The sequence below is a fragment of the Trichosurus vulpecula genome, chromosome 4 (assembly GCF_011100635.1).
Source record: "Trichosurus vulpecula isolate mTriVul1 chromosome 4, mTriVul1.pri, whole genome shotgun sequence".
In the NCBI taxonomy this organism is placed as follows: Eukaryota; Metazoa; Chordata; class Mammalia; order Diprotodontia; family Phalangeridae; genus Trichosurus; species Trichosurus vulpecula.
Window position 1 is genome coordinate 35,635,737 of NC_050576.1, and position 26,800 is coordinate 35,662,536.

The window sequence follows — 26,800 nt, forward strand, 5'->3', positions numbered from 1 at the left end:
AGGATGCAAAGAGGCCCAGTGAGGAAGCTTGCTAACAGCCATCTCCAAAGGGCACAGGCTGCCCTGGGAGGAGGTGGGCTCCCCTCCTTAGAGGTCTTTCACCACAGGGTGAATGGCAGCCAATTGGCTGCACCATGGGACAGATTCTCATTAGAGATATTGCAAATACAGGGTTCTTTCAGAGGGTTTCCCTGCCCAGGGAGGTCCTTAGACCTCAGAAAGGATTCTTCTCTTTCCGCTTCTCCTGTTCCTCTACCTGGCATTTAAGGCTCTCTCCCATCTGGCTTCACCCTACACATTAGTCCATGGGCATGTGTTGAGTGGTGACTCTATGCCCTAGGTTAGCCTGGTAGGTTTGCTCACTGTCTCTCCTCCTTGCTTCCTGAATTCCAATACTATGCAATTTGGTGTTGACCCCTTAAGAGTCCAGAGGCCTGGGTCTGAATCCTCTCTTTGACACTTGCTGGCCATCTCTGAGGCTGCTTGCTCATCTGTGAAATAGAGTGGTTGGGGTGAAATACTGGTAGTGGCTTTCTCCTCACAGGGATCTTGTGAGGCTTAACTGAGAAATTAGCAAGCTGTAGAGTGTTCCCCATGTCAGTCATGAGGCCTGGTGTCTTTTAGGGCTTCATGTATGTGCCACCTTCTCCAGACCTCACAGCTCACCCCTCCTGTCTCAGAGGCTGTCCCCATGTACAGCTCAGTGCTGGGACCAGAGCAGAGGAGAATAGGGCTTGGCTTCCCTGAGGTCACACAAGAATGGAGGTCAGAACTGAAAGCTAGCTGGGTCTTCCTCATTCCCAGGCTGGTGGCTGGCCCTACAAAGATGGCTTATAGTTCTCCCCAATACCCAGGGTGAATGGCGAAAGGCAGTACCTCTCTCAAGAGAAAGATCTCAGCTGTTTTTCAGGGCCCCTCATTCCCCATACTCCCTAGCCTTTGCTCAATCATGCTCATTTGTGAGGCAGCAAGGGGCCCAGGCCAGGCTGAGGGGGTCTGACAGGCCCCTTCTCCCCATGACAATGGGCAAGGGTCTGACCACTCCTTAGTCCTGTGGCCCTCTCCCTGTCCCCATTGTATGAAGCTCAAGTGGTCATTCAAGGAAACCTTTATTGAGTGGCAGTATGAGAGAGACTAAGAAGCCTGTCCAGTCAATGACTCCAGGGGCTCCAGCTGGATGGAGAATGAGCCACATGTATAAGAAGCAGAGAATGAATGGCTGCTTCCTGCTCTGTACAATGAGGTTGGCAGAGGCTTTGGGAAAAATTCTGTCCCTGGGTGTTGGGATAGACCCCAAATGCTTTGTAATAAAGGCTCAAGTCCCTAGGGTTGGCCACTCTGGGGACTGATGGCTGCTGAGGCAAAGACCAGGCCCAGACAACCTGCAGCCAGCCTTGCTCAGGCTTCCATAATCGGTGAGTGGTGTTAGGGCTGGGCACTAGGGGGGAGGGGGCAGCTTGGCCACAACTGCGCTCTATGGGGCTTAGTTTGGGGGATCTTCCTGAGAGGGTGAGCAGCCGAGGACAGAAGGATTGCTCAGGAGATGGGGATGTGCCCCATCAGGGCAAGGGCCCCACTCTGTCAGACGGGTCCTCAGGAGGTCGAGAGGGTCAGTAAGCTGAGCTGGAACTCATTTGGGAAAGCAGTGGGGTAAAGGGAGTCACTGGCAGGCATTCAGGCCCAAGAGCTCTAGGGAAAGGTACTGTTCCCAAGGGCTGGTGGCAGTGATTTGAGAGTGGGGGAGGGTGGGACAAGTGAGGCAGGTAGGAGTAGTTGTCGATATGGGTGGTGGGATCAAACTCAGAATCTGAAGGGACTGGGGCTAAGGGGGGTCCCCAGGACCCCAGGCAGCCAGCCTGCAGCAACACTGGGTAGTCCAGCTGGGACTGGCCATCCACAGACTCAGAAAGGACCTCCAAGAGGCTTGGTTCCTCTTCTTCATCTACTCCTGAGGCTGAGGTCTTGGGCTAGAAGAGATGGGTCAGGGACTGTGAGGGAGGAAGTAGATCTGATCCTGAATCCTAGGAGACAGGGGCATCACTCACCTGGCTCATGGAGGCTGGGGGCTCAGTGAGGAAGCCTCCAAGGACCCGATGCAGGTCGGGAAGTGGAGGCCATAGGGTCTGCCGCAGGGCCCTGCATAGGGAGGGAGGAGTGAGACAGGCATTGCTGGCAGTGTGGGGACTCTTCTGGGGGTAAGTAGGGAGGGCCTGTGTACTCTAGGATCTGATCTCTTACAACAGTATTCTGACACTTTCCTGGGCAAATAGTCTCTGACCTAGTGCTGCCAGAGACTGTACATGCTGGGTCCCACTGTACCTCATTTCAAGCTTCAAAAGTTACCCCTTGAGTGTGTTCTAGGAACAAGGTGTCCTGTCCCTCCCCTGTCAGTTGGCCTGGAGCCCACCGTTCTCTCATAAGTCCTTCCACAGCTTCAAGTAGGGCAAGGCAGAGCAGGGCTGGCTAGTGCCTGCTGCCCATGAGCTACTGGGGACAATGGTAGAACTGGTCTAGCCCAGTCTCATAGGGCCATGGCTAAATAGCCTCTCAGTCTCTCACCAACATGGAATTGCCCCCTCAAGTCTGCCCCCAGAAAGAAAGGGCCTACTTTGGCCAATTGTCTCTGTTCCATCTGGGCTTAAGCCAAGAGACCAAACTCATCAAGACTTCAGGCATGACCCTTGTCCAAGCCTTTCTGATCCAGCCCAAGATATCCTGAGCTCTCCTGAAAGGTAGCCTAGCATCCAAGGCAGTGGCACGGTGGCAGATCCCCCGGGGAATCACACTGTGTCTTCGGTCCTTGTCTTACCTGCTTCTGGCCACTGAATAATGAAACTGTCCCCCAAGGAGGACCACCCCTGTTAGCAGCCATGGAGAGAGGGAAGCTTCCAGGGAAGAGTAGCCAGAGGAAGTGAAGGGGCAGCTTACCTCTACCCTTTCAAAAACAGGAACTAGACTGCTGTTTTTCCTGACACCCAGGCCTAACCTGCCTCTTGGTCACTGCCTGGGACTACTCCTGGTTCTAGCCTCTGGGGCCAAACAAGTTGAATTCTCCCTCCCGTAACAGCTCTTTAGATACTTGAAGGCAGGGACTTCATTCCTGGAGTCTTTTCTACCCCAAGCACCCCCTGTTTCTTTGATGAATGCTCAAAAGCCTGGGACTCCAGGCCCTTTGCTCAGCCTTCCCTGTGGCTTCCCAATATCTTAAACTGTGGCCACCCGGGTCTGACCAGGGCAGAGGGCAGAGAAAGCAGAATCCTCAGTTCCTGACTTCTGGTAGCTGGGGCTCTCTTGATGTGGGCCACAATCCCATTCACTTAATTAGCTGCCACATTCCCACCCTCTGAGATCATCTCCAATTTAGCCTGGTGAAATCTTGTTACTTCATACTTGTCTGCATGTGGTCCCCCCCCATTAAAAGCTGGGACTGGTTTTGCCTTTATATTCCCAGCCCTTAGCATGGTGCCTGGCTTACAGTAGGCACTTAATAAATGCTTGTGGACTTGAGACTGCAGACCCAGATTGACCTTGCAGTAGGCTGCTGGTGCAGCAGTTCTGATAGTAGTGATCTTGGGCCTGTCAGAGCATTTGCATGACAACTTAAGTTCTAGGTGGGTGCTATTATTAGCCCCATTCCACAGGAGACAATTGAGGCAAACAGAGGTTGACTTGGCCCGGGTGAAGCCACACACCTAGGAAGGGTCCAGCGCCTCAGTGACCCCTCAATGCGGCCAGAGCTTTGTCAGGCAAATATTGTTTAACTCTGACCCTTCCTCACCTTGTCCTTGGGAAGCAGATTTTTGGCACCAAAGCTTACGTCCTTCTTAGACCCGCTGAATCTCACCTTAGTAGATCCAGCCCAACAGCCATCTCTGGCTCTTTGTGGATCCTCCTGGATGGAGTCCCTGTCACTGTCTCTCTAGTTTACTCTGTACACTCTACTGTGTACCTAGTTATTTACACGCGGTCACTTTCCTTGGGATATGCGCTCCTGGCCGGCAGGCACCGGGTCTGTGCCCTCCTCTGCCCTCGGCTGCTAGCGGTGCCTGGCCCAGAGTTTGCTTATGATAAATATTTGTTGACTGACTGATGACACCCGTAACCAAGCTCTCCAGGGCTTTTATGCCACACCGACCCATCCATGCCCCCTGTTCTCAATCCCTTTCATGGGGGATTCCTTTGCTGTCTATGACTAAGCCCCTTTCCCTTTATCATCTCATTCACACTCTCTATCTTTTCCACAAGAATACTCTAAGAGCCCGACCAGAAGCCTTTCTAGTATCTAGGTCAATGCTACCCCCATGGCAGCCCCATGAGGCCCTGAGAACACCTGCTGACTACTGCCCACCGAGCCTGAAGAAAGCAGAGAAGTGGAGACGGGGGTGCTCTCCCCCTCCAATGAAGATTCAGATGAGAAAGGGAGACAACAGCTTAAGAAGAAGGTGCTTCAGGAGAGCTCTGGATTCACTGGTCCTAACTTAGGCCTCCTGTTTGGGGGTGGAAAGCACCCAACAAGGGAAGACCAGGGTCCCCGAGATTTGTGAGCCTAATGAATAAAGCAGAAAGGGGAAGAGCTGCCCTGGGGCTCAGAAAAGCTGGGTCCTGCAGGGACCTGAGGCCCCCACATGAGAGGACCTTGCTCTGAAATCTAGTCCCAGCTCCACCGTGTGATATCTGGGTGACCCTGGGCCAGTCACTTCCTCTTTCCCGCCCTAGGATGCTCCATTAAGATAATGGACTGGATGACGTTTAAAGTCCCTTCCATGGCTGGATCCATGATCCCACAGACAGATCACATTAGTGCAAGCCAAAATTCAATTAAGAGACGTGTTTCAGCTTTTCGAGGGTTTTAACGTACTGCTCTGGCCCACTGCATGACGATGGGCTATGCTGCTACGTACCCTATTACCAATAGTTGAGTTAATGTCTTTTAAAAAGCCCTTACTAAAATGGACAAAAGGAAGACTGTGAGGTGGAAACAGTGCCAGCATGAAAAAGCAACTACCTGATATAACACCAAAACAATAATGAGGAAACTGAATGATATGAATGTGGTCCTAAAATCGGCCATGATGTCAGAGTGGCTGAATCCTATAAAACATGCAGGTGAAATCAAAGAAAAAGGCAAAGTTGAACCAGGCTTTTGTGCTTTGCAAACAACTAGAAAGCGCAGAAGTGTTCCGATGATCAACACGGACTATCTTTTAGCAGCAGGATTGGGGACTGCAATCAAGGCATCCTTTTTAGCACAGCAGCCATTCATCAGACAAAAGCTTCAAGTGTATTCAAGTCAGGGAAAGAAAATGGAAGTGAAGCGGATCCTAAATGAACTTTTACTGTGCTTGGCTGATTGCTTGAAAAACTGAGTTCAAATGCACAACTTATATTAAACTGCTTACTGTCTCAGGGAGGGAGAGAGAAAATTTGGAACTCAAAAGTTTCTTAAAATAAATGTTTAAAGTTGTCTTCACATGTTACTGGGGAAAACAAAAAAATATGAATTCAATTGCATAATATTAAAACGAACAAAGAGGCAGGTGAGGGGTGGCAGCGAAATATCCTAATGTTTTGAAGAAGAAAATGGATAACTGATCAACAAATTTTTTGGTGGACAGGAAAGGATGCCTTTCCAGAACATCTACTTCTAAGAAAGAAAAAGCTCCACCTGGATTTAAAGTGTCTATGGATCACCTAGCACTTTTGTTGGAGATAATTCAGAAGGGGATTTTAAATCAAAACCAGTCTTTTGTTTATCAATATTGAAACCCTCCCACTCAGAGAGGTGACAACCATTTTGATTGCTTCAAGCATGAATGATTCAGGTTATTTCCAAAGACTGGTTTTCAAGTTTATTTAAACCTAGGACCATAAAAGCATTATTGATTCTAGAAAATGTTCCTGGTTATTCAGCTACACTTGGTTTATTGTGTGAGAATGTGAGCGTGCAAACTCATGAGATGTGGGTGAAACTCTATGTACCTACCAGCATCTCTATGGAAATTTAAAGAAAAAGAAGACAGTTCAGTTCATGCTGCTAAAATATTTTAAATTACAATAAAAACATTTTCAACATATAATGTAGGCTTATCTATAGTTATGTGTAGGCTTACCTGTCTCTACAGTAAATTCAGTAATTTAATTTTTTTTAATGTTGCTTTCCATAACTGATGAGGAATGCATGACCCTTGCCCTTCTGCCCAAATTCGTTTGTTTGAAATGTAAAGGAAAGTTGGGTAGTCCGAGTAATGGGTTTGAAAGATTTAGAAAGATAAAGGCTTGAATAAAAATATGGAAGGCTGATAAGAAGGTTTGGTGACAAATGGGGGACATCCAAGCCCCTCTTGTCCCAGTATAGTTGTTCTGGGCACCCTTGCGCCAGCTTCAGATGGCTTAAGCATGTTGGGAGGGTGTGAGGAAGTTTGACTTTATTTTAAGAAGGCGAGGGTCATGCATTCCTCATCATATTCTTCTTACTTTGTAATAATCCTGAATCAGAAATATATTTTTTTCTTATTCTTTGCTATTATGTCACATTAATAAATTTATTTTTAAAAAATTTTCATTGTATTTTCTATCGGGCTACCATATTTTGGGGGCAGCTAGGTGGTGCAGTGAATAAAGTGCCAGGCCCAGAGGCAAGAAGATCAGAGTTCAAATGTGACCTCACCCACTTACTATCTGTGTGACTCTGAGCAGGTTACTTAACCCTGTTTGCCTCAGTGTCCTCATCTGCAAAGCGAGTTGAAGAAGGAAATAGGAAACCATTCCAGTATCTTTGCCAAGAAAAGTCCCAATGGGGTCACAAGGAGCCAGAGATAACTGAAGAAACAACTAAATAAAAACAATATTTTACAAATATGATAATTTCAAATAGTGAGAATTCAAATCATGGGATGAATTACTCACACTAACAGGGACCTGGCTGTAGTTTGCAGGGGAAAATGTCCAAGAAAAGAGACAGTAATCAATAAAACCCACAGCCAGAGATGTCTGTAGAAATCTATACACAGACACATCAAATGTGGGTATTAAGCAGGGAAAACCAAAGCTTGATAATAACAAGACAATCTCCCAGAAGGGGTCCTTGTGAGCTGGGATGAACTCTGGAAGGACGTCGAGAGGCACCGTGCCCATGCTCAGGGGAGGAAATCCAGGACACTCAAGGGAGAGGTGTGGAGGAGAGAGCAGCAAGTGGGTGAAGGAAGCCCCCCAGCAGGAGGAAGAGACTGACATGGCCAGAAGGAGGAAACAGACTGGCCTGATAGCACCGAGGCAGGACAGGGGACTGGCTATTGCCCTTGGCCAGCTGGGTTTCCTGCAGACACTTCCAACTCAGCATGTCCCCAACTTTTCCCCAACCCCTGACCTCTTCTGTCCGGGGTGCCACCATCCTCCCAGTCCCCCAGGCTCCCACCCTTGGTGTCAACCTGGAAAACTCCTCACCCCATGCTCCCTCCCTCCCCCAGGCAACTATGGTGCAAATTCTGGACCTCTGTTCCAATGGCCCAGTTGCCACCCTCTTCACCTCACCTAGCTAAGCCTTCCTACTGGCCTCACATTTCACCTCTCTAGCTCTACTCCCACTAACCTGATGTTGCTAAAGCTCAGCTCTTACCCCCTCACCCTTACTAAAACTCTGGTGATCCATCTTGCCTCTAGGATAAAAAGCAAAATCCTCCAGCTGCTCTGCTTTGAAAACTTTCCATTATTTCTCTCCACATGCTCTAGCCTAGATACCCTGGCTTTCCTCACACATGACACTCTATTTGTTGTCTCTAGGCCTTTGCCTAGGCTGTGCCCCATGCCTGGTATGCCCTCCCTTCTCATCTCCACCTCTTAGAATCCGTACTTTCCTCCAAAGCTCAGTTCAAGCACCTTATCCTTTCCAGATCTGAGTTCCCAGCTACTGGTACAGGATTTTGTTTGTTTGTTTGCCTTTTTTGTCATGGACCCTTTCAACAGCCTATGGACTCTTTCAAGAATACAGTAATGTCTTAAAAATGAAGTACAAAGGATCACAAAGAAAACAAATTCTATTGAAATACAGTGATGAAGATTAAAAAAAAAACACCAAAAACAAGTTCTTAGCCTTCCCTACCCCCATTCCCACCCCCATCCCCAACCAAGAATCCCTGTGTTTTTCTCCAAAATGACTTTGTGCCCGTGTGGTATTTTTTACTTTGCACACTGCCAGGCACACGGCAGGCATCTAATAATTGCTCGCTGACAGCTTGATAGGACCTGTGATTTCTCTCTGCTAAAAGCAAGGCAGCTGATAAACTTATAAGATGCCTGAATAATGGTTCATCCTTCTAGACGTGGCAGATGTGAGGAGGGAGTCACCTGGCCTGACCCTGACCAAAGGCTGACCCCTCATCTGAGAGTGCAGAGACGGGAGGAGGGGGTCTGGCTGGACAAAGGAGAGCAAATCTCAAAGTGTACAAAGAGAATAAGGATGAGTTCCAAGGGCATAGAAGTTTACACAGAAAGTCTATCCCAAACAATCCAGTACAACTTGGTTTATGAAGCATCCCCTGGGACCAGGCATTGGCAGTTCCTGTCTTCAGAGGGCTTAGAGTCTGGGGGCAGGGAGTGGAGTGGAGGGGAACAGGGGGAGATACAACATGTATGGGATATTTTGAGGAGGTGGAGGGCCTGAGAGGAACCAGGAAAGGGCTCTTGCCAGAACCCAGAGAGATGAAGGCGAAGAGGAAGATCATTCCAGGAACAGGAGAGAGCATGGGGGCAGGCCAAAAGTGGGGGAGTTAAGGGTAGTGATCATTGCACAGCCAGCAGGCCAGATGGGCTGAAGCAGAGGAATGGGACATGGCTGGAAGGATGGGCTGCAGCCAGACTGAGAAGTGTATCCTCCAGGCAACAGGAAGCCCTGAAGCTTCTCAGAATTGTCATGGTCAGAGCTGAGCTTTAGCAAAATGATTTTGGTGGAGACAGTGCTGGAGAGGAAAGAGCCTGGAATTCAGGGAGTCCAATTAGGAGGTTATCACAATGGCGCAGGCAAGAGGTAAGGCTGAATGGTGACCACTGCGGGATGTGGCCCAAGAGGCCAGGGAAGTCCTCTAAAAGAAGATGCACCTTGGAGAGAGAGAGAGCTCAACCACCAAGCTGGCTCCTGCCTACCTTTCCACCTTTAACTCATATTACTCCTGGTCTACTGTCCCTATTTGTTAAAATGAGGCTGCTCCCTGTTCTTCTTCCTCACCACCCCAAATCCAGCCAAGTGGCCTCACTAGACCTTTCCTCAGTATTTACTTACCTGGGTATACAATGGCAGCCCTTGGGGGCTGAAGGTACAGGTTGGCTAGGGCAGGTCTGCACTGTCCCTAAGCCCTGGGCCTGCCAACAGGGAGCTGATACATCTGTTGCACTGAGGACAGAACAATCTGGCAGTTAGGACTGCCCTAGATTTCCTTCAGGACCTAGGCTGGCGAGGGAGAAAGTCACTGTGCAGGTCCTGATACAAGTGGCAGATGGGACTGCAGAGCACCTGACCTGGCAGTGACCCAGAGAGATGGAGGAGACCCAGGGGACTATTGTCTGCAAACTGCAGCCTACAGAGTGTGACTGATTCCAGGGCAAAGCAACAAGCATTGATTAAGCACCTACTAAGGCATAGCGCTTACCCTGGGAATCCAAAGAAAAAGCAGAAGCCATCCCTGCCCTCAAAGAGATCCCACTCTAATGGAGGAGAGAAGCTTGGTGGCCCAGTGGCTAGACAGCTGGCCTCAGAGCAAAGGAGGCCAACTTGGGTCTTGGATGTCCACTGGCTATGACCCCAGGCAAGTTAGTGGACAGCTAGGACCTTCAGACAACTCTAGGATGGTGAGCTACAGGGAAGGAGAGGCCTGCATTGGTGGATGATTTCTTTACCTGGGAGTTTCCTATTCAGGACAATGACCAAATAGGCCCACTCCTCCAGTTAAGGATCAACTGGGGCCAGCTTTTTCTCCATTTCTCACCCAAAGATACTCCATCAATGCCCTAGAGGGTACCTTCTCCCCACCCCCCTACCCCAGCTTCCTCTTATGTGCTGTCTTCCCCATTGGACTGTAAGCTCCCTCAGGGCAGAGACTCTTTCTTTTTAGTATCTGTTTCCCCAGAATTTAGCACAATGCTAGGCACATAGTAAGTGCCTAATAAATGTTTATTCTCTGACTCCCCAACCCTATGCACGCGATTCACAGAGTAGATACTAGGGGAGGGCACAAGCAGCAGCTTAGGAGGCTTGGAAAGGTCTCCTGAAGGTGAGATTTGAGCTGAATCTTGAAAGACAAAGGAGATAGAAATGTGGAGGGAAAACATTGCAGGTATGGGGGCCAACCTGGGCAAAGGTACAGTTAGGAATTGGAGGGCTGAATGTGGGAAACAGTAAGCCAATATGGTTGGATTGGGAGGTCTTCAAATACTCAACAGAAGGGCTGAGCCCTTGGAGCTGACTGGGGTGGAAAGTAGTGGATGATATGGTTAGACTTGGACTTTGGGAGCCTCTCTTTGGAGGCTTATTAGAGGAAGGAATGGAGTGGGGAAGAGATTGAAGGCAGCGAGACCAAAAGGCAGGCCTGAGGTGATGAGGATGGCAGCAGTGTCAGAGGAGAGAAGGGGGAGAGTCCTTGTGGAGGTAAAATCAACAAGCCTTGGTAACAGATTGGGTGTGAGGAGAGGGGTGAGAGAGAAGGGGAGATGGAAGATGCCCAACCAAGACTGAGTGCTTGAATGCCTGAGAAGGTGGTGGTACCCTGCACAATAATAAGGAAATTGGGAAGAGAGGAGGGTTTGGGACGAAAGATAATGAGTTCTGTACAGGACACGTGGAGTTTGACATGCCTGTGAGACTTCCAGTTGGAGCTGTCCAGGCACAGTGAGGAATTAGAGGGCTGTGTGTAAGAAACAGCAAGGAAGCCTGGTTGGCTCGATCCCAGAGAGCTACCAAGGTGGGTGGTGATGAAGACTAGAGTCAGGAGAGATGTTAGGACTGGGGAGGTGGGCTTGGAACATTAAAATGCTTTGTAATCAGCTAGAAAGAGAACCGATGGCTCCGAAGAGCCAGCCTAACCATCCAGAACAGTGGGCACCTTTAACAGGGTTACTAAATCGGTGCCCCATGTTCTAAATGGGTGTGTCGCAGTCCCTCCCAGAATCCTATTCTTAAAGAGTATAAAATAAAACACAGAATTACAGAGGAAGCCCATTATGTTTAAATAGTTATTAAGATATTTAAAAAAAAACCCCAAACACCTAAGTTCCGGGACTCCAAGTTATCCAGGTTTATCTGAGCATGACATTCCCTACGCACCAAACCTCGGTGGCTCCCTACTGCCTCCAGGATAATAAACTCGTCTCTGAGGCCTTCAAAGCCCTCCACCACCTGGTCCTCCTACTCCGGTGGTCTATGGTACTGCCTTCCTTTTAATCTCTCTCTCAGCAATGTCTGCACCACGCGCCTGGAATGCTCTCCCTCCTCCCCTGGCCACCTTTGAGCCTCCGAGGCTCTATCGGCCTCAGCCTCCAGCGCTCCTAGGGTGGGCCTCCTTAGAAAAGATCCTCCCTCCGCTACTTTGTATCCATTTGTATCCATCTGTATCTAGGTGGGGCGTGGGGGAAAGTCGGGGGAAAAGAGAGTGGCCAGGCACGCGCACGCGCCTGAAGGCAGGGCCTGTACCTGAACTGCGCCGGGAAGAGGCGCCGCAACAAGAGGCCCACGAGGCCTCCGAAGACCAGCGTCAGCACCGCGCTCGTCACCACGGAGACCCAGCCTGGCAGGGGTTCCAGGTCGCGGAGGTCAGAACTGATGGGCCCAGAGCTCCGCCCTCTCCCTCACTGCGCAACCGCAACCCCCTCCCCGTCCCCTCTCCACACTACGCAGCCGTACTCACCCTACCGAGCCCCACGGAGCGCATTGCGCAGCCCCAGCCCTACCAGTCCCTGCATCTCACCGTTCTCGGGCGCAATCTCCACGAGCGCAGGCGCAGACCAGGCACTCCAGGGTCCGTAGTAGGTGGGGCCGTCAGGCCGCGCGCGCAGCTGCAGTCGGTACTCGGCCCCGGGTCGCAGCTCCAGCGTTTCTCCCAGCGCACCCCGCGGAGGCTCCAGCACCTGCACAGACCCATGGGGAGGGGGCGCGGGCAGAGGGTTTCTGCGGCCTCTGATTGGTCTGCGTGCACGCTCGCCCGGAGACGAAAGGAGGAATCTGACACGCCTTTGCCCCGAGCTACGGTTTTACTCCTCACAAACGCTTCCACTCCCCCCCGCCCCCATACGCGCCGGTACACTCCTGCCCTCCCTGACAGTCTTACTGCCACACACACTCCCACCTTGACACCACGCGTGTCCAGCGGCTCAGATGCTCTTACACTCACCTCCCTCGCGTGAATACACCCTAACACTCCCACACGACACCCAGTAATACAAACTGACATCCTGACCGGCCCACAGTCACACCATGACACCCCCTGGGAGCCTGCACACACACTCTGACACATGCACACGCACTGCCCGCACTCCCAGCTTGCCCTGGCAACCTGGGGACGAGGCAGCCCCAGCGCGGAAGGGGCCATCTTACCTTCCAGTGCCCGAGCTTCTGCCCAGAGTAGCGGAGCTGATAGTGGGTCTGCCCCGGCAGCCAGGGCAAGGGGGGCCTCCAGGTCAGCTTGAGCTGCCCACTGGAACCGGTTGTCCAGTGCAGCTCTGGAGCTTCAGTGAGAACTGGAGAGGCAGAAGCAGATGGAGAGCCTCAGAGCCGCTGGGGGCCAGAGGAAGTAGGGAGTGGGGTGAAAAAGTTTGGGAGTCAGGAGGAGGTGGTGGCGGCAGGATCTGGGAGAGGGTCCAGCAGGGGCAGGATAGAATCACTCACCGATTTGATGCATCCAGAAGGGAGTGGCAAGGTATTGATAGATGGCGCCCTGTTCAGTGGTTATTTCCACCAGCATGTGAATGGCACTGTCATTTTGAGACTCAAAGTGGCACTGGGAGATTGGGGTTTCCTCTGCCCCGGAATTCATCTTCTCACATTTCTGCCAGGCTGGGCCCCTGGGAACAAACCCCCACCCCCACCATGGCCAGTGAGCCAGGGTAAGCTTGCAAGGCTCCAGGGCCATTCTTATCAGACATTCCTAACCCTCACCCTATCACTGGCATTCAGCTCACATATCCAATCTGCCCTCAGGTTATGACCTTGGCAACATCACATATACATATACACATATACATATGTGATGTGTATATACACACATACATACACAATACATATGTACTCACATAAGTGTATGTGTGTATATGTCTATATCTCCTCCCTACCACCCTGATACAAGCCCTCATCATCTCACACCTGGATGATCACAGTAGTCTCCTAACTGGCCTCCCTGCCTCTGTCAAAGTGATCTTTCTAAAGTGCAAATCTGCCTTTACTCTCTACCACTGAGTGGTTCCCTGTCACTTCTAGGATACCCTCTGTTTGTCTTTTAAAGTCCTCTATGACCTGGCCACTTCTTACACTTTATTCTCTTCCATGTACTCAGGGATCTAGTACCTCTGGCCTCCTTGCTGTTCCTTGAATGTGACACTCCAGCCCCCATTACCATGCTTTGTTCTGGCTTTGTTTGACCCGCTACTGGAATGGTCTGCCTGTGGGGTGGGGAACCTGTGGCCTCAAGGCCATGTGCAGCCCTCTAGATCCTCAAGAGTGGCTCTGACTGAATCCAAACTTCCCTTAAAACTCACCCAAACCCAAACTTTCCCTTCACAGATTCTGTGAAGTTTGGATTCAGTCAAAGAGCCATACTTGAAGACCTAGAGAGCCACATGTGGCCTCCTTTGTTCTGTGAAGTTTGGATTTAGTCAGAGGGCTGCATTTGAGAAGATTGAAGGCTCCCCACCCCTGGTTACCCCTCATCTCCACTTCCTGGCTTCCTTTAAGACTCAGCTCAGATCTCATCCTCAGGAGGTCTTTCCTGGTATCTTCAGCTGTTAGGGCCTCCCCTCTTAGATGACCTGCCATCTACCCTGTGTCTCTTTTTGTATGTGCATAGCTGTTTGTATGTCATCTCCCCCATCAGAAGGTGAACTATCTGAGGGTAGGGGCTGGACAGCAGGATGCATTGCCCTTGTACTACCTGGGTGGATCACATTAATAACCTGGGTTATTAAACCCATCTTACATGTCAAAGGCAGGCTTAGGTGGCCCCAAAGCCCCCCATCTCCTTTGGAAATGGGGGCAAATTTAAGGTCCACACCAGTGATCTCCATATTGCCAAATCTCATCCTTATGGACCTCTCTGCAGCTTTTGACACTGTTGGCCACCCTCTCCTCCTCCTCTTCTGTAGATTTTCATGATTCTGCACTCTTGGTTCTCTTTCTACCTGCCTATCTTGTTGGCACATAGTCATGTGCATGTTGTCTCCCCGATGTGTACTGTGAGCTCCATGAGGGGAGGGGCTGCTTTTTGCCTTTCTTTATATCCCCGGTTCTTGAGCACAGTGCCTGGCACACTTATTAAGTGCTGCTCGACTTAACTTGACCCAAGGACTGAGAAAACTAATCAGTTCCCTTGGTGTGAAGTCAAGCAAACCTACTCAGCCCAAATGACTGTTTCTTATAAGGAGTTTTGAGGGCTTCCTTCTCTATCATCTTTCTTAATAAATCCAAAGCCCCAGGACTAGCAGTTTCTCCCAGGCCATGGACTCTGCTTCCAGCTCAATTCCTTAGCCATCATCCATGATAGCGACCTTAATGGGAGAAAGGGCCCTCCATGCCTACTTCTCCATCCTTACTCCAACCCTAACTGAAGACCAAATGCAGCAAGCATTCTGAGGGTTGAGGGGTTGGCAGATGCCAGGTGGGTTAAGCCATGGCCACCATCTTGACCACCACTTTCCCTCAGGCTCTGGAGGGAGTCTGACACCATGAGACCAGGGACTAGCAGCACCCCACATCCCTCCCCCACCCCCAGGTCACCAGGTCCTGCTTCAAGCCCTGTCCCCACAGCTAGAGATGGTACCTGACAACTGCCTCAGTAGGGTTTATAGCACCTGCCTTTCCAGAAGCCATAGTGACTTAAGCTCTGAAAATGACAAGTTCTTACCCCAGAAGTCCCAAGTTAAGGGTTTAGTGATGGAAATTACCATAAGTATGATGCATTACCATCTGCCTGGCTGCTGGGTCCTAAGGACTCATTTTCCTGAGCTGACTTGAAGCTGAAACATCCTATAGGTACTGTCTCCACCCATTAGCACAGGAAGAGCAGAGGCTATCTCAGTTTTCTATTTGTACCTACAGCATTTTGCAGAAAGGGAGCATTTCGTGAACTACTTTTCATTCCCTAATTTAATTCCCATGGGAGACATTACCATCTCTAGCCAGACTGGCTGTAGCTCTAGTCCCAGGCCTCATATCACCCACTGCCTATTGGATATTTCAAATGGGATGTCTTAAAGATATCCCAGACTTGATATGTCCAAAACTGAATTCATTGCCTGTCCTTAAACTCTCTCTTCTATAATACTTCCCTCCTACTATTAAAGGCACCACCATTTTCCATGTTGTGCAGGTTCACCAATCATGATAGAGTGCTAGATTTGGAGTCAAGAAGACCTGAATTCAAATCTTGCCTCTCCCATGTGACCGAAGCAAGTCACAACCTCTGTCTGCCTCAATTTCCTCATCTGTAAATGGGGATAACAATACCTCCCCCCCCCACCTACTGTTGGTAGGATTGGGTAATATTTATAAAGCTCTCCACAAATCTTAAAGGGCCATACGTATTGGAGCCATTGTTAGTATTGTCGGCCTTTTTTTCCTTTCTCTCATTCCACATATCCAAGCCATGGCCAGATTTTGCTTTGGCCCAACATCATCTCACTGTCCCCTTCTCTTCGCTTACGTGGCCACCAGCCTAGTCAGGCTCTCATCCCCTTTCATCTAGACTGTTGGCATGGCCTCCTATTTGTTCTCCCTGGTTTAAGACCCTCCCTCTCTAATCTATTCTCCTAAGTGTGGGTAGGACTACGTCAGCCCCCTGTTGCTTCTAGGGCGAGTAGATGGTTTGGCATTCAAAAGCACTTCTCAATCTGACCCCTTCCTACCTTTCCAGCCTTTTAACGTATAACTCCCCTTCATGTGCTCGATGATCCAGTTCCACCTGCCAGTTTTAGGGTTTCTCTGCACTGGCTGCTCCCCACGCCTAGGATATACTCGTCCCTCATCTGTTTCTTGGAATCCTTGTCTTCCTTCCAGATCCAGCCTAAGCACCGTCTTCTCTATGTGAGATGTTTCCTGGCCCTGCTCCAACCCCCTCACTCCTCCCAGTGCCGTTTCCTCCAAGGTTACTTTGTATCCTCTTTCTATGGTGTCTATATTTTGTCTCCTCCTAGACTGTGAGCTCCTTGACGGCAGGCAGCATATTCTTTGTATCCCCTGTGCCTGGCACAGTATAGATGCTTAATCCATGCTTGGTGATTGATTGTCCAGGCAGAGGAATGGTGGCTAGGGTTTGATGAGGGTTTAGATATGGATGGTAAAGGAGCAGTTCTGTGACCTTACACCCAGGCTTCTCCTTACCCCAGACAGCCAACCCTGCTGGCTCATCCCCTGCTTGCTTACCTGCCCATGGGGCAGCTGCTGGCTCTCCAGTGGTAGAAGTAGCCGTGGGAGGTGGTGGGATGGACTGGTTCTTGCCACTGGCACGTGATGCGCTCCAGGTCCTGAGTAAAGCACTGCAGCCCAATCTCCTCTGGGCCAGGAGAGGGAGACTGTACTGGTCCCCACCTGAAACCTCCTTCCCTCTCTCCCCAAACCACACCCCCAGCCCCTAGTAACTTCTCCTACATTATGTGTGTGTTGGGGGGAGGGGGTTAGAATTCTGCTTTTCTCTCCATCCCTCTCCCTCTACACAATAACCCTCCCTTCCCTCAGGTGACTCACTTGCATCCCGTGGCAGGGTCACAGTTACAGGAGATGACCATGGTCCCCAGAAACCCTCAAGGGAGATCCCATCAGGTTTGCTCCGGAGCTGGAGCCAATATGAGATCCCCGGCTGAAATCCTGAGATGATACAGCTTCCACCGATTAGCTCTTGGGACTGAAGAGGAAGGATCTTGAATCAGAGACTCAGAGATGGATGGGACATTAGGGTTCCTAGGTTCCTCTAGTCTACCTCCCCCTCCATGTAATCTGCCCTCCCCACAGTATCCTTATCATAACCTTTGCTTGGATACTACAATAATGGAGAGCTTACTCCTTATAGAAAGAGGCTATGTGGGTAGTTCTTATCCCAAGACCAGCCTCCTGGGGGATATCATCCCTCACTGGGGGAGAGCCTATACTGGGCTCCTTTATACTTCTGGTAAGTTGGTGACTCAGAAGGGCTGAATTAGTGATGAATCCATGACTCATCCATCATGAACTTGGCCCTGAAGTGGCCCCTGAGAAAGCCAATAATTCCTGGGCCATGCCAGACCTCAATCTCCAAACTCTGAACATGTCATCTATGTGAGGGAGATGGGAAGGTAGCCTTCAAGATGGGGCACTAGGGAGCTGCATGGCCATTTCTGTCCATAACCAAAGGAAATGTTCTGGGCCTAGGGTGAGAGAAGATGAGGCCAGAGAAAGCTTGGTACTTCTCTGGTGGCCCCAAGCTGCCCTGGGCCATCCCACTGTGGCACTGTGTGTCCCCTGATGGCAGGTCCCTGGCTCATGTATCCTTTTCTGGAGGGTCCCTCGATGGTGGGGTACTGTTGTATAGACTGCGTCCCTGGGAGCTGGGCTGGAGCCAGGTCAGGCCTAGGGGTTGCAGTGGCCTGGTGTGGCTGGGTGTGTGGCCACCTCATGAAAGGACAGCACATGGGTGCTTGGAGCAGCGCTGTGACCGTGGGCTGAGAAGAATTGCTGGGGTCCAAAAGGCCATATTGGAGTTCATGCTGCATGAAGTCACTAATTTCTGAGGGTGGCACCTCCCACGTGACTTGCAGCTCCCCAGTCTGACCAGAAGTCACTGCAGTGATGCTCTTAGGTGGGGCAGGCAGGCCTAGGGGAGAGGACCCACCACCTCAGTGCTTCCCCGACCACTCCAAATGCTCCCACCCTCAAGACCACCTTGAGTACTCCCCAAACCACCCTAAATGATCCCTTCAAGAGATCGAAGATGGACAGGACAGTAAGTACAAGGCTGAAGAGTGAGGACAGGACTGAGAAGTGGCCTAGAGTCTTGTAAATCTAAAGAGCTTTCATTGAAAAGGAAGGGGAAGGGAGAAAATTGCCCCAGTGTCTCCAACAAGCCAGATACCATAGTGAGTAGCTACAATGTAGGAAGGAGAAAAGCACTTTAGACACCCAAATATTTACAAGAGACAACATCCAGGAAGGAGGCTGGTAGAAAAACACATGGCCTTATTTGTCTATACATGAAGAGGCACAAAGGTAAGGTAACAGAAGGGATGAACTAATAATCATGAAACTTGGTGGGATGAAATCCATGAGAGGAATATGGCTCAGGAAGGATATACCTTATTCAAAAGACACGGGAGAAGAGGCAGGATGGGACTGAGCAGAAAGAAGAAAGGCTCATGGGAGGAAATCCAGGAAGCAGAGGAGGTGAGTGTGAGGGAAGACGAGTGGAAGCAGAGACCACCTAGACAGAAGCAGGAAAGAGATGAGGGGTTTGGAAAAGAGATCATAGGGCTGGAACAGAAGCATGATGTGATATGATGATGATATATTAGGAGGTTTCAGTGTATGCTGGGGATCTCTCCCCGAAACGTAGAAGCTAATAATTTTTTGAGGCAATTGGGATTAAGCGACTTGCCCAGAGTCACACAGCTAGAGAAGCTAATTACTTCTTGATGGATTGATGATAATTTCATCTTTCAAAAGGTGAAGGCATTGACAAGGGGAAATCTTGGTTGTGAGCTTCATCAGTGGAGAGGAGCTTGGTCTTGGGGTAGAAATAATGGGAAATGTGAAGAAAAGTCACCACTGCCTCTTAGAGTTTGTGATGGAGAAAGAGAGAACATCTGGGCATAACTATAGATTTGGGGAGAGCGGATATGAAAGCGTTCAGGGAAAAAACAGGCAGGGTCTCATGGACTGAAATCCTACAGAGGAAGTCAGCCCAGGAACAGTTGGAAACTAAAGAATGAAATTCTGAAGACCCAAAAGGAAATATCTCTAACAAGGAAGAAAAGTAGAAGATGTCTGAGGAGACCAATGTGGATGTATGGAGAACTTTTCAACCAACTTCAATTTTGAAAAGCTACATACAGAAGATGGAGGCAAAGGAAAGTAACAAGATGAATAAAAAACAAAAAGATTGAACCGGCCCCATAAGAACCATGTAGAACAGTGAAAGCTCAAAATTAACTGAAACTGTCAAGGAAAGCTAAAGATGTGAAAATAATTTGAGGCGTCAGGGTTCTGTTTTAATTTGTTTGGTTTTCATCTGATTTTCGCTCTGTTGGGAAAGAGAAAATAATCAGAGAAGGGACAGAAGGGTTGATGATAAGTGACAACCAACAGAAAGCTGAGCTGTCCAAGTCTTGTTTTTCTCCTGTTCTCTCTGCCAAGGACGATGATCTTTGCACTGTAAAGGACAGAACTGAAGTAGCCAAGAGGGAGCTGAGATGGATGAGAAGAGAGAGAGAGAGAGAGAGAGAGAGAGAGAGAGTACTATGCTGCCCTGAGGTTCAAGTCACCAAGTCCACATGCTATCCCAACAAAAAGTAAGCCCCTTGAGGGCAGGGTCGTTGGGTTTTGCCTTTACATCCTTGATGCCCAGCACATTAATAAATCTTAATAAATATTTATTGAATTGAATTGGGTGGGATTACTAAGTCTCTGGTATGACACATGAAAGATGCAAAGTGGGAGAAATTCTGCATGACTGGAGAAGGGCCAATTTTTGAAAGAGATTTTTTTTGTGTGTTTTCTTTTGTTACATGGCTAAACTGAAAATATGCTTTGTATGACTTCATACATATAAGGATCAACATCATATTGCCTGCCTTCTCAAGGGGCGGGGGAGGGAGGGAGATAATTTCAAACCCAATAATTTAAAAAATGAATATCAAAAGTTTTTCCTTATATGCAATTGGGAAATATTTAATGAAATAAATAAAATATATTTTAAAGAAGAAAAAGGAAAGAGAATGGACTCCTACAAAGTTGAGGTCAGTGCATCTAACTTCAATTTCTGGCAGAATTTTATAACGAATTATTAATGAGGTGACCACCAGAACAGGAAGCAGTAATTGCGGATGACCAGCCTTGCTTTCTAAAGAACAGGTCCTGCCACACTCACCTTATTTTCTCTCTTCACTGGGTTACTTGACTAATAGATCCAGGGAATGGCATGCATGTAATTTGTCTGGATTTCAGCTAAGTATGTGTTAAAGTGTCTCATGCTATTCTTTGGAAAAATGAGATGTGGAAATAGAGGATAGTACAATTAGCTAGACTAGGAACTAGTTGGATGGCCAGACTCCAAGAACTGTCACTGATGGTTCAATGTCACCTTGGCAAGAGGTCTCCAGTGGAGTGGCCCAAATATACATGCTTGACACTGGGCTGCTTTCTCTGTTTAGCTATAGCTTCTAAGGGCATGGATGGCAGGCTCATCAACTTTATAGTGGACGGGAATCTGGGAGGGCGAGCTAACATATAGTCTTGCAGCATGGAAAGCAACAAAGTGTAGTTGAAAGAGCTTTAGTTTTGACATCAGGAAGACCCGGGTTCAAATCCAGCCTCTACTTACTAGAAGTGTGATGCTGAGCAAATTGCTGAACCCCTCTTAGCCTCAGTAATACCTTCCTAACAGAGTAGTAATGATTTCGATGATGATGATGATAGCTAGCATACAACTATAACTACATATCTAGCAATAATGGACAACTAGCGCTTTAAAGCTTGCAAAGCAAATTACAAATTTTAGTTCATTTGACCCTCACAAGTACCCTGCCAGACTGGTGCTATCATTATTCCCTTTTTACAGATGAGGAAACTGAGACAGCAGAGGCTAAATGACTTGCCTAGGGTGGTACATATATGGTCTGATGACAGTATTTGAACGTAGGTTTTCCTGATTCCAGGTCCAGCAGGCCCCATGGGATATGATGTATATATAAAATATTATATGTAAATGTCAGTGATGGTGAGGAAGAAGGAGGAGGAGGAGGAGAAGGAGGAGGAGAAGGAGGAGGAGGAGAAGGAGGAGAAAGAGATGATGATGATGATGTCAGGAACCCAAAAGACCTGGACTAGATAGGTGAACTGGGTGGCTTAGTGGATAGCACACTGGACCTGGAATTAGGAAGAACTGGATCCAAATCCCATCTCTACCACTTATTAGAGGCATTACCCTGATAAGTAAGTTGCTTAATTCCTCTTCTCTGAGCTTCAGCAGTACCTTCTTTACAAGATTTTTGTGGCATCCCATGGGATGATTGTATAAACTGTTTTGTAAATCTAAAGTTGTTATCTAAATGTCAGATTATTATTATTATTAATAATTATTACTACAACTGAGCCAAGAGCCCAAGAGACTTGCCCAAGAGAAGGGGCAACTTGGAGATGCAGTGGATAGAGAGCTACCTGGAGTCAGAAAGGCCTGAGTTCAAATCCTGCCTCAGACACTTACTTAGCTGTCAAGCTCCCTCTTTTCCCACCTTCACCTCAAGTGCCCTTGGTAAGTCACTTCACCTTTGTCTGCATCAGTTTCCTCGTCTGTAAAACGAGATAATAATAACACCTACCTCTCCTTGGGTTGTTGTAAGGATAAAATGAGATAATATTTTAAAAGCACTATAGACATGCTAGCAATATCATTGTTTTCAGTCACTTCTAATAAAATGAAATGCAGTCGGCATAAATATGGTCTTGCAATACTAGGGTGCAGAAATTCTGTTTCTTGAGCATCAGGTGAGTCTAGAGGCAGAGAGTTGGGGTTAGATGGTCACACACACTTTTCTCCAACTGAGGTCTGAGCATTCTGAAGCACTGTGAGCGGCCCTGAACATCTTTCACCTGAGTGTGGAAGGCAGAAAAGCTGCACTGGGGGAGGCAGCCTACAGTCCCTCTGAACTCTGCCTTGCACAGACCACACCTGGAAGGTTGCATTCAGTTCTGGGTGACATATTTTAAGAATGTTGACAAGTGGTCGAAGGACCCTCTGATGCCTGCCTGTGGAAGAGAAGGTTCTGGAGGGCCATGAGAGCGGCTTCAAGTGTCTGAAGGATTGATTGCACATGGAGGGTATTTGTTTTGCTCAAATAACCCAGTAGGGGTAGGGGCAGGACAAGTAGTTGCAAAGAGATAATTTTAGGCTCAATGTCAGAAAAAACTAAAAACTTCCTGGAAATTAGCACAGTCCCCAAATAGAAAGAGGCCATCCCAGGGGGTGACAGGCTCCTTTTGAAAGGTGGATAGCCACTGCCCAGGTATGTTGGAGTGAGGGTTCTTTTTGGGTGCTGTTTGGACTGGCGCCTTTGAGGTTCCTTCCAGCTTTTAAGTTCTATGATTCTGAGTGAGGAGGGAGAAAGCTGTGAGGAGAGAGGACAGGACTGCGGGGAGGGAGGAGGGACAGGGCCTGAGGAGAGGGGACAGGGCTGTGAAGAGAGAGGGAGGAGGGATAGGGCCTGAGGAGACGCCAGCATCCAGCAGACACAGGGCCTCACCCACGTTTTCCAAGCTGAGCACCCGCTGGGTCCGGTTTCGGTCTTTGACAGGGTCCCACACCCACAACGTCAACTTGGCAAAGAGGCGCACGCCGTCGGTAGGCTGGATTTGACAGACGTGTCGGAGCCCTCCATTGGGCAGCCTCTGGCAGCTCAATGGGCACACTTGGGGCTCCTCCCTGCGGGTGAGGCACAGATCTAAGGGACCCCGGAGGCCCTTGTGCTCTCCAGGCGCGGGAACTGCCAGAGGAGAGGGTGCTGACATCCTGCGCCCTCCCCTCTTCTCATTGTCTCTCCCCCTGCCCCGCCCCCGTTGCCTCTTTCTCCTCTGTCCTTCCCACCCACTCTGTGTCCACCCCCTCGATAGCGCTGAGACCCCTCTAGGCTCCTCGGATTAGCATAGCGGGGGCAGGGGCAGGGGAGGTGGGGAGTGGAGGGGGCTCTACCTGAGGGAGGGGATGTGCCACTGTCCTGCCCCTCTCCCCTCCTTCGGTTCTCCCTTCCCCACTTCTTTATCCCGTCTCCTCCCACCCCACACCCCATTTCCTGCCGGTGGGTGTTGCCTGGGACTAATCTCTGCGTGGAATGCACGCACTCGGGGTAGGCGAAGAAAAGTTTGTAGGGCCCTGGATCTTCCTCGCCACCCTCCTCTTCTTCCTTAGCGCAGTCCTCCTCCTCCTCTTCTTCCTCCTCCTCCTCCTCCTCTACCTCATCCCAGAAGCACGTGAGGTCCTCAAACTGCCTGGAGAAGCAGCGCAGCGACTCGGGCTCTGCGGCCAGAAGCGAGGCATCTGTCGGGGAGAGAAAAGCCAAGGCATCGGAAGTTTCCGGGCCTGGCCAGGGCCAGTTCGCTCTCCCGTAGTCTGGCCTGGCCAGAGGCCACGGCTGGGTCCCAAGCTGGCCTCTCAGGAGGACAGAGGTGGCCAGCCAGGTCTGGCGCCTGCCCGGTTGTCCAGCTCTTAGGCTGCCCCTGAGAGAGAGACCTGGGTCATTACTAGGGGAGGGAGGTGGTGGTCCAAGGGGCTGAGCAGGCCGCACAAGGAGCTCTCTACACATGACAAGTGACATTTAGCCGGTCCTACGATTCTTGGAACCTCTGGCTGGAGGAGAAAGTAAGGACTACCTCCAAAGGAAAGAGGTTTGGGGGCAGGAAGGCTCCCAGTGGTCTGCTGGGGCCTGGAGGGCCATGGGCTGCCTGCCTGTGCAGGAACTGAGCCCCCCAGACAGCTCCCAACAGAGCCTGGAGGCCCTTTGGGAGATTTTTGTGTAGTGTGGGGCTGTGCAGCGGGCCTCTGCTGCTTCCTGGGTTCTTGCAACAAGGCACTGAGTCAGATACCGAGGGGGCTTCTGACTTCTGGGTGAAAGTTCGTTTTGCAAAGGGGGAGTAGGGATACCCCTGGATAGGCAGCCAGAGCCAGAGCTGGGGCCAAAGAACCTCAGCAGGCTGGAAGCACTGGGGCTGCTTCTCGTAAGGGCAGCCACTCTGTCCAATGACAATTTATACTGTGTCTAGCTTGTTTGTACCTGTTTTCATGTTCTCTCCAGGTAGATGGTGAACCCCCTGAGAGCTAGGACTCTCCTTTTTCCTTTCTTTGCATCCCATGACTTAGCATGATGCCTGAACACAGTAAGCACTTAATAAATGTTCATCCAGTATGCAGAGCACAGAATTTAGTCTGGAGCAGAGCTGGCTCTAGGCCCTTGGCCCCTAGGAAAAGATAACAAGCCTAGACACCTGATCCTGTATTGAACTCTCTCCAACGTTCTTGGGCTGCGGGCACAACCCAATTATGGCCCAGAACGAAAGGGGTCAAGTGAGAGCAGAGCCAGCCAACTTCCGGAGGAGGCGGAGGAGGCATATTTGCATTCCCAGAATAATTGATCTCATTCCTAGATAGAATCGAGTCACTCCTTTGTTAACAAACAAAACACAAAACCCTCAACGGCTCCATATTGTTGTTCTATCGTGTAGGACTCTGTGACCCAGTGGACCATAGCACATCAGATACTGTCCATTGGGGTTTTCTTAGCAAAGATACTGGAGTGCTTTGACATTGCCTTCTTGATTAAGGCAAACAGAGGTTAAGTGACTTGCCCAGGGTCACACAGCTAGTAAGTGTCAGGCTAGATTGGAACTCAGGTCTTCTTGACTCCAGGCCCAGTACTCTAACCACTGAGCCATCTAGCTGCCTCAAAAGGGCTGGGAAATGCCTGCAGATTCTAGATGGTCCCAGGATTTGAACCACCAATGAGAAGATACAAGGTTAAGTTGCCAAAGGAACTGCTGGGATAAAGCCGGCTCCCTATTACCTCCCAACTCAGATTCAGATTCCTCTGCCTGGCATTCAAGGCCTTCACATCTGGGATCAGTTTATCTTCCTAGGTTTGTCTCTTGTCACTCCTGCCCTTGAATAAAACATTCCCATGAAACTTTATCCCTTAATTCATTAATAATAATAGGGCTAGAGTAGTGATTTCATTGTCTAGGGAACTCCCAGATGAAGAGATTCCCTCTCCTGATACAGTGTGGCCCCTTCTCTGCCACTTGTAACCTTAGAGAGTCTAACTGAGATGTTAGGTGACTTTCCCAGGGTCATACTGTCAACAGGTGTCAGAGACAAACTCAGACCTTGTTGATCTCAAGGCCAGCTCTCCAGCAACCAGAGTCCACTGTTGTCTCTCATAACTTACCCACCAGCCCTTAAGGTTCACCCTGAAAGGAATGCAGGCATCATTGTCCCATTCTACAGCTAATGCAATTGAGGTCTGAGAGGAATCTGAAAGGCAGCACGGAGAGCACAGCCCTGCTATTGGCTGGATAACCCTGAGTCTGGGCCTTCGAAGGACTAGATGAATTCAGAGATCCCTTTCTATTCTAAATGGTGAGTCCGTAAGACCAGCTCGTTCTCTGCTGTGCCTGAGTATTTGAGAGGCAGCCTGGCCTAATAGATAGAAAGCTGGCAGTAGGACTGGAGAGACCTGAATTCAAGTCTCCATCTGATGCCTACCAGCTGGTGACCCAAATGAATCACTCTTACCCTCCTGGGGCTCTGGGCAGCCGTCTCAGCCTCTGTGTGATTCAGAGAGGGTGCCAGCCTGCACTGGAAGGGAGGTCCCCATGCTTACGAAATTAAGGTCTGGCTCTCATGCTATCCTGTACGTCCTGCCCTCTTCTCTCTCTGTGCTGTCACGTTTCTGAGGTCTGCGGTACTGTTCTCCCTTCCCTTTCTCCTGCTGAACTCCAGACCAACTTAAAGGTCACCTCCTGCAAGATGCCCTGGTCAGTCACAGCTTCCCAGGGCCTTTGTTCCTGTGTTAGCTCCTCTCTGAAGAAATGACTGTGAAATTGTGAATTACATGGCTATAACTAAGCACAGAGTTCTACACACAGTAGGTACTTTATCACTGCTCAATTCCTGGTTGAATATCCCTAACCTCCCCCTCAACAATATCACCATCCCCAGGAGAGTCAATGTTCCAGGCCTCTCGTGCTCTGTCTCCCTCTCTCCAGGCTTCCTCTCCCCTTCACCCTGCCCTCCTTCCCCATGTGTCCCTGTTTCTCCTCTCATTCTGCCCCCACTTATTCTCTGTCCCTCACTCTTTCCCCGTCACTCTTTCTCTCTCCTCCCTTTCCCCTTTTGTCTGTCTGCCTTTCCCCTGTCCCCTCATCTCCTTCCTTTCTTTTTCTCCCTTACCTCATGATGCCAGGGCTTTGGGGGAGGGTTTTATGGGGGGGACTCAAGACCTCTGCTCTGCCCCCTTACCTTCACTGCTGACATGGGTGGTAGCCCTGTTGGGCAAGAGGAGGACGCAGCAGATACCTAGGATGAACGCCCAGGCTGGCATCCCTTTGGGCATGTGGGCTGTGCGACCCTGGTCCTCCCCTCAGGAAGCTGGGCCCCAGCTCTTTCTCTACCCCAGGCCCACAGGTTCCTGTCAGATATGGCCCTACGTCCTGTCCCTTTCCCTTTCCCAGCCCCAGCCCCAGCTCTGGGCAGCCCAGGGGCCGGAGAGGAACTGATCCCTGACCACACTGGGGCCCCAGGCTTGGGGTCTGGGAGGAGGAAGTCTGGGGACCTGTGAGGGAAGGTGGGGGAGATTTGGAGAGGAAGGGGCTGGGCACCGG

At 49.8% G+C, this 26,800-nt stretch overlaps 1 protein-coding gene across 1 annotated transcript; it reads right to left on the minus strand.

Annotated features, from left to right (window-relative positions):
- On the minus strand, positions 1-26,532 carry MPL (MPL proto-oncogene, thrombopoietin receptor). Its single transcript, XM_036755461.1, has 13 exons — positions 26,439-26,532; positions 23,383-23,465; positions 23,121-23,250; positions 22,675-22,914; positions 17,629-18,035; positions 16,934-17,090; positions 16,613-16,742; positions 12,869-13,044; positions 12,578-12,720; positions 11,952-12,111; positions 11,678-11,771; positions 2,046-2,136; positions 1-1,967 (listed from the first exon to the last, which is right to left on the minus strand). The coding sequence occupies exons 1-13, from the start codon at positions 26,530-26,532 to the stop codon at positions 1,611-1,613; spliced, it is 2,262 nt and encodes a 753-aa protein (XP_036611356.1). The 3' UTR covers positions 1-1,610.
- Positions 26,533-26,800: the final 268 nt, after the last annotated feature.

Bases quoted from the DNA above. Each gene is read 5' to 3' on its own strand.
- MPL (XM_036755461.1), bottom strand. From the start codon at position 26,532: ATGCCCAAAGGGATGCCAGCCTGGGCGTTCATCCTAGGTATCTGCTGC. The intron at 22,915-23,120 runs GTAGAGCCCCCT...CTCCTCTGGCAG, and splicing joins TGGCACATCCCCTCCCTCAG to TTCCCGCGCCTGGAGAGCAC. The intron at 12,112-12,577 runs GTAAGATGGCCC...GGGTCTGTGCAG, and splicing joins AGAAGCTCGGGCACTGGAAG to GTGCTGGAGCCTCCGCGGGG.